Here is an 8444-nt window from a genome sequence, read left to right as displayed (position 1 = left end):
TCCTCCTCGTCCAAATATTTTTACATATCTTTTGACTCACAAACTACATGAAAAAACACATAAATATATAATATATAAAAATAACATAATACAAAAAAATAAAAAAATAAATAATATTTATATACCAAGACATTGCTAAAAAGTGAAAAGGAAGGTAAGAAAAATAGGAGAAAGATAGAAGATAAGGGAGACAATACTAAGTCTAAAATAGAGACCTAGGTGAGGGCTATGGCCCTCAAAAGTTTCACTAGACTATTCAGTGAGGGTTAAATCCCATAGAAATACCTCTATCGTCATCAATGAGGGTTCAGGCACTCGGGATCTTCGTTTCACGCGATTAGATAGCGAGGGCTTTGAAAATTTCATTTAAAAGTATAATACTGAGGGCATATGCCATAGGTAATAGGGAGATCTGGAAATTTCATCATCCCGCATTTATTTTAGCCAAAGGCTTTGGTCCTATCAAAAGTTTTATATTGCATCACCTAGGACTATGACGCTTACAAAATTCAAAAACCAATATTTTCTTAGGTCTTTGGCTCTAGCAAAATAACTTCACTACTTTGTTATGGTTATGACCCTAAAAAATTCCAACCAAGTGGCCCTAATTATTTGAGATAATTATTCCAGTGATTTGAACCACATCTTTAACAATATCAATAAGTTATTGAGTGACTTGATACATGATGTCATGTATCCGCACATATATTTGTTGTCTAATAAAGAATGTGGTCGTTACCACTGGCACTGGCTATTCAGGTGGATCAATTACAACATTTTCATAATAATTTAGAGGAGCCACACAGGTTGATCTCTATAGTACCTATGGAGGATTATTAATTAGGTATATGAGGACATGAACTCTTTTTGCCGAAGTTGATGGTTGGCCCATGGTGTTGAGACTTCTGCGATATTAGTTGTAATGTCCCGACGGGTGTGCCAAATTTGTTATTGAACTTTTTTTCTTCAAATGATTAAGCAAAGTTAATTCTACTGTCGAAAAGATTGTGACATACAAATGGATATTCAGCTAATCACACAAGTAGTGCACGTTTCTGCCTATTATTGATTGTACATGGTTCCCCACATTTGGTTTTATTTCCCTATATCTCAATGTGTCACCAATTCCATTATCTGCACATTTTTTACCACTCACGTTTGTGGTCCGTAAATCTAACTATTTCAGTTCATGGAGGCTAAAAATAAGAAACATGAGTTTTATAGCTGAATTGTCAAGTTCAACATGCTTTTGGCTGATTTTGATATTTCCACAACCCTCATGGGATCCTTTTAGATTAAAAAAAGATTCGTCTCATTCATATTCAACTTTTTTTTTAAATTCTGTTAGCCTTCACTCAGATTGCTTGAACATCAACTAAACTCAATTTGGTCGTTGTCCGATCTAAATAATAAATTTTGTATTACATTCCGAAGAAAAAATGATTGAAAAATGTAACACTGCTCAATTATTAACATTAATATAATTTCTACTATTCTTCACTCAAATTATTTGCAATTGGCTAGTAAGTAAATATATTAAATTTGTTTGCGATACCAAAAGGTTAACTGAATTATCAAAATTTGGATTACCATAAGCATTCATTAATTAACAAAAGTATGATCAATAATAGCGTAAGGTTGTGGAAAGTTGAAGCAATTTATTTTTTAATTTGGAAATAAAAAGTGAAATCTTCACTAAGATATATCAAAAGAGCACAACTTTTTATGCTTGTGTGATGCATTTTGCAAAAGAATAACTTTTCCTTCCATTGATTTTCGTAACCCAACATTCTCATCTTTGGAAAGCAAGAAAAGGTTGCGGTATATGGGTTTAAAAATTTATAAATATATTTTTAAAGATTTAAAAACTATTAAGAAAAAGATAGATAAGCATCTCTTCTTTAAAACCTTAAAGTTGTTAATACTTTAGAATCACTAAAAGATCATTATCTTCTCTACTTTAATTGAAACCCTTAAGCATAAGTATAGAATTTGTCGCTTATTGGCTTTTTAAAAGATGAATTAATTAATGTAATATGTGGTGGACAAAAGTGGGGTTTGATTTGGTAATGCGTTCTCTCTTACCCTCACATAAAATCCACCTTTTTTCATTTTTTGCTATTTGTGAAATCCACCTTAGGCTAGATGTTTTTTCCCTTTTTTATTTTACATGGTTAATTTTTTTACCCTTCTTTTTTAATTTAGGTTCATCTTTTTTAGGAACAAAATACCTCTACCGCATGTATAAAAATTAAAATATATGATTTTCTGCTTTCACTCTTTTATACAGTCAGTATTAACTATGTGATTGTTCAATCTAGATTTAAAGATCTAAATATTAAATTATTTTGATTTTTTTAATAACTTTAAATTTGAGATTTGAAGTCTTCGATCGAGATCGAAAGGTCACAGTATCACTCACTTTATAAATGTGTGCAGAAAGTGACTGCAATTTGAATCCAAAAAATATCAAACATTAAGAATACAAAAACTTACAAAACATTAATCTTCTAGCTCTTTTAACGACATGAGGGGTTGGTCTGGTTGATTCTCATTTTGATCATTATTCTCATTGTAATTTATATGTGGATTAAAATTACTACCACTTGCCTCTATATAATTTTGAGTCTCAGTGTTATATATGGAGACAGATGATAGTAGTTCTAATCCATATGCAAATTAGGAAGCGGATAATGATTAAAATGAGAATCAACCGAAACAACCTCAAATCATTCAAAGAGTTAGACGAGCCTACTTGTGAAACTAGAGGACATTTAGGTGGACATGATTAATTAAAATTTGATGTTTTTTTTTCAGTGTAATGTATTATTTTTTTTTTTCAATTTGATGTATTTTGTTTGATTTTATTAATATAAATTAGGTTTTTAATTATTTTCTATTTATTAGATCCGAAGAAAAAATAGGGGGAGTTGTTAACAAAATAGAATGAAGTTGTTAATTTATCTGCAATAGACTGCAAAATAGGAGTGAATTGTTAACAAAATATGATGAAGTTGCTAATTATCTGCAATAGAATGCAAAATAGAAGGACGTTGTTAAAATAATATAACATGTTATTTATTTTAACACATTTACTCAACCGCATTAACTTTGATGTATATTTTCTATTAAAAATATTTTGTTTGATTTTTTTAATATAATTTTATTTTTTTAATTATTGTTATTATCTCTTACATAAATTAATAAATAAATGGCAATAGATAGTTGCACCCCATATCGCAACCTCCTATTAGAGAAAAAAAACATCTTTCACGTGATCGCATCCCTACTTTACGACCTTTTAAAAGAAAATTTTAAACGAAAATAAATGATATAAAAGTAAAATATCTCTAATAGTCTCTACATTGTCAAAAAATATTATTTGACGACTTAATTTTCGGTAACCTATTTTTGTTTATTGAGATGCTTGTCTAGTTCTTGTTGCTCTTCTAGATTGGTTCTCCTTGTGTTATCTCTCTAATGTAGTTTATCTCTCAGATGTGCAGTTAGGTTGGTGGTTCCCTTCCTAGAATCCTCTCTCTTCCTCGTGGTTGCAATCTTTTATTCTTTTGTTTTGTTTCCTTTGTAATTAAAATTAATTTGATTACTCCTTGTAATCAGGTGGTTTTGCTTCTAATATAATTTTGCCATTAAAAGAAAAGTTGTATGTAACTTTAGATGAATTATTTGTTTGTACATTGAACATCTCTATCTATAAACTTTACTAAAAACTGTTTTTTTGTTAAAAGTAGTGATATTTGTACACTTTTAATTTTTCTACACTAATTCAACATTTCATTTTCTTTCTATTTCTCTTTCTATCACATCATTGATCTATCATATCAACTATCTCCGTTTATTTTTCTCTCAAAATATATAATTATTCTTATGGGTGTGTTTAAAAACCTGTTTCCTTTTGCTAATTAATAAGTAAATAAACTAATAACCTATTGTGTTTAGATTTTGATCATTATTAAATAAATTAATTAATAAGTCGGCAACGTCAATTTTTTTTATAAATTATTATGCACACGTGCTCCCAATTTTATTCTTTTTTACCGGAAATATTTGTTTATGTTTTCAAAAAAAATATTTTCTTTAAAAAAAACTTGATTAAGGATTTATGAGGTGTGAGGTATTTATTTTTAGCTATATTCAAAACCAAACGAAAAAAGTATATATTCATTCGGAGGTTAACTACACATTTAATTTGAGAAATATTTAATGTTTTATGTTCCATTTGTCAATCATAATTTATTATTAGAAATGTTTCAAAATAAAAAGTAAAGTGAAAATAATATAATATTTTGATGATACAAAATATTTTCTAAACCCAAAATGCTAAAAAAAATGGAATGATAGATAGAAAATTCCAAATTCCTGTAACATAAATAGTTGATATACCATGCTAATATATATACACCTAGTTACATAATAATGAAATTAAAAACAATCTTTTTTCCATACCTCCCTATGAAATCAATGTTTCAAAATACAAAAGAAAACATTAATTAAGAGAAGATGCTAACTAGAAAAGGAGAAGAAAAAAAAAAAGATTAATAATTATGTGTTCATGAAATTCTTTCTCTTCACAATTCCTGAATTTTGAAGAGAATCTTTCTGTCTACGGATTCTAGTAGACCAATCTCATCAACCGACCTATCATCATCCTCACTGTAATCATCATCAATAGAAATATTCAAATCCAAAGAAACATAAGAACTTGTCTCTTCCAAAGTAGCAACATTAAAATCATCATCATTTTCTTCATGAGAGGATCTTTGTTTAGGAGAACAAGCTCTTGATCTTGAACTAAAACTTTCACAACTTAGAATAATAATAGCATCAAAAAAACCAACTTCTTCACCATTTGAATTAACAACACTTCCTTTCTCAATAGCCCTTTTGAAACCAAGTTGTGAAAAATAATCAACTTGTTCAATATCTTCAATTAGAAAAACCCTATGAGGGTTGCTTGAGATTGCATCACCAAATCTTTCAATGTAACTACAACTTGTTTCATCTCTTGATCTTTTGTTTCTACTTTCCTCACTTGAATCAGCTCTTGTTGAAGAAAAACTACTCAATGATATTGAAATGAAATTATTGTAGGATCCAAAAATAACCCTAGCCAATTCTTTAGCTATTTTCTCTTTACCTTCTATATCAACACCTTGAAAAAACAACCATGTTTCTTCTTTAACATCATCAATGTTTCTCACTTTCCCTTTTCTTTTTACCAAACCTGACCTACATTGCAAGACCATGCTCGCGATTTCCGGTATGATATCTTTTTGCCATGGAACCTTTTTCTCCAAAGCATTGGTTAGGGTTTTCATGTTCTCTAAGTTGAGTTCTTTGAACATGCTTATGTGCTCCATTTCCATAAGGTCACTAGAAGATGTTGAATTAGGGTTAGTGTTATTACTCTCTGGAATGTAGGTTTGCAAAGAAGGTTCATTGGATTTGCTTCCACTTTTGGAGATCCAAAAATAGTGATCACTTTGTGAGTGTTGTTGTTGCTCATATGAGAAACCTGAATTGGATGAAGAAGGTGATAGTGAAGATAATGTGAGGGTTTTGTCACAATATTGATAGGGTTGATTTTGGATTGAACCATACATTGAGTTCCACTTTTTGCAAACCTCTCCCACTTGGACACACTTCTGTAATTAGAATAAACAATAAAATATTTTATCAAGTAAACATTTGTGAAAATATTTTAGTAATTACTCTAAAAAAACAAACTATTATTTGTGAAGTAGAACAACAAAGACTTAATATTTGTTAACTTTTTTAAAGCCTAATTAAATTCAAGAGTCATCTAATATGGACTAGGTCCAAAAGTGGACCTCACAGTTTTTAATAAAATATTATCTATTTTATATGATTAAAAATTTTATTTTTTATTAAAAATATTAAGGGTCAGCCTTGAACTATTAAAATACCCTTAAATTCATATAATTATTCGTACCAAAAGAAATAATGTGATATCATTATGTGGGGGAATAATTGGTCCATATATATCAATAAATAATAGATTTAATTTGTATGTGGGGCATGGTAAAATATAATTACTATGGTATGTTAATTTGAAGATATATAGAAGTAGAAGAATGATTGTGATAATAATGAGTACCTGATGATTGTTGATTCCTTTATTTTCATTTTTGTATTGTTGTAGCCATGCAGGAAGACATGAAGTTGATGAATCACTATTACAACCACTGCTTTGCAAACTTCTAACTTCGTTCTCAATTTTTGTTGAAGGTTCCATAAAACAACCTGATTCTTCCTTTTCAATCTCATCATCTCCAACTCCTTCATGTAATAGCCAACTAGTTCTATTGTCAGCTTTCTCTTTTCTGCACACATTTTTATCTGCTCCACTGATACCAAAACAAAAACAAAAACAAAATGATAAGGAAATCGAAAATTTAATTATTACTCTTATCAAAATACTAATAATATTAACATAGTCTATTTTACAACATAATTAAATAAAAGTGAATAAATAAAATGATCGATAATATTAACTCAAAAATTTAATAATTTTGCACCAATGGTGCAAAAAAAATTTATATATATATATTTACTAATTAATTAAATGTGTTAAAATATGTTTTTTAATGTATGTGAGAACTATTTTACACTTAAATTCTAAAAGAAAAACCACTTTTTTTAAGCTAGTTTTAATCAACCAAGAAAGCAACACTAAAATGACTAACATGTCTCAAGTTTCGATGCACACACTTTTAGTCATTTTTTCCTTTAATTACAGTAACTACTTGAGAAAGAAATAGAAAAGAAGAAGAAAAAAATTTGAAATAGTTTTTATTGATGTTTTAACCTTTAAGAAGAAAAAGACAATTCCATTATTTATCCCTTTCCCAATGTCCATTTTGAGATAGATAATCATCCATCAAAACAAAGAAAACAGTTTTTCAAATACAAGTATAGACAGAATTAAAGCCAAACAGCACACAATTAATTATATCAAACTTTACCAAAATACATACTAAAAAGAATTGAAATGACAATAGAAATTAAAGACATGAAAACAAATGAATATTTAACTTTGGAAATTTTCATTTGTATGTATTATTTTGTTGTTATTTCAACTTTTTCTAGTAGCGATGTTAATTTTACCTGTGAATGATGAGACTGAGACGCAAACTTCCAGCGGGGATAGTGATAGGATGAAGATTCCAAATAGTTTCAAGTGATGGTTGTCCATTTTTACATCTCATGTAACCTTGAAAAGTAGCAATACACATCAACCAAAACCTTCCACTACTTTGTCCAAAACCATTAACAATTTTTCCAATCTCAATTACCATGTGTTCTATTGGACAATAATAACCTCTAATCCCTTGTTGCTTTCTATAATCAAACAACCATTTAAGATCTCCAAGATACAAAACATACCCTTTTCCATGATAACTCTTTTTTGCATGTCCCTTAAGTTCTTCAACTTTTTGCTCAACTTCTACCCTTGAAACATTGATAAAATTAGAAAGAGAAAGAGAAATAAACTTGACACCTTTAAGAGACTCGTCAACAATATCCCCTTTATCAAATTTATCCATCACTCCTTTTACTACACCTTCAAGATTAGACACACACTCTCCAACAACCACAATACTTTTTCTTTGATTCATTTTCAAGTTATCCACAACACTATTGATATCCTCAACCCTAATTGGATCCAATACTACCAATGATTTGTTTGAAACTTTCTCTCCACCTTGAGAAGGAGAAGGAGTTAGATTATTGTTTTCATTTGAATTTCCACTCAATGAAGAAGGATTGTTATTGTTTGAGCATATTTCCAAAGAAATAGCTTGTTCAACATTGCTTTTGACTTGAGTACTATTAAATCTTGCTTCTCTCATAACCCTACTAACACTAGGATCATCCAAAATTGAAATAATTAGTTGTTCAAGCTCGATCTTCACCGTCAAAAGTGGTTGTTGTTGATTCTCGATCGATCCACGGCGTTGATGAGCTTGAGCGCGCTTAAAAGCGGCAACTAAAGCATTTGAGATAGAAGGATACTGAGACTGAGACTGCTGAGAATGATGAGAACTCAACATAGGGCTAGAAGTTGTCGCGGGCAAGCGATTCAATGCAACGTTGAAACAAAGCTCTAAAGCCTTACATTGAAGAGGGTGAGAATGAGATTGAAGACAAGCTGTTCTGAATAAACCATTAGTAACACTAAGCATAGTGTTTGCTACATGGAGGGGTGTTACTTGAGCATGGCCGCGACGCTTCGCGAGGGTTATTGCTTGCTTTACTATGTTTGCAGCCTCTACAGTTAGGCCTTGTTGCAAAGAACAGTTTCCTGTTCTCATCTTTAGGATATAATTATCTTTCTTATATAAGGTAATAAAACAAAAGAAAAAAGAATGAGAGAATGATGATATATGGAGAAGACTAAG

At 29.8% G+C, this 8444-nt stretch overlaps 1 protein-coding gene across 1 annotated transcript; it reads right to left on the bottom strand.

The window, feature by feature from the left end:
• Positions 1-4370: 4370 nt before the first annotated feature.
• Positions 4371-8444, bottom strand: LOC101508350 (protein SMAX1-LIKE 3). The gene is made up of 3 exons (XM_004497611.4): positions 7150-8444; positions 6140-6389; positions 4371-5666 (listed from the first exon to the last, which is right to left on the bottom strand). Exons 1-3 carry the CDS (start codon positions 8355-8357, stop codon positions 4590-4592), a joined length of 2535 nt encoding a protein of 844 aa, XP_004497668.1. The 5' UTR covers positions 8358-8444; the 3' UTR covers positions 4371-4589.

The sequence above is a fragment of the Cicer arietinum genome, chromosome 4, assembly GCF_000331145.2.
Source record: "Cicer arietinum cultivar CDC Frontier isolate Library 1 chromosome 4, Cicar.CDCFrontier_v2.0, whole genome shotgun sequence".
NCBI lineage: Eukaryota > Viridiplantae > Streptophyta > Magnoliopsida > Fabales > Fabaceae > Cicer > Cicer arietinum.
This window is presented reverse-complemented; position numbering and strand designations above follow the sequence as displayed.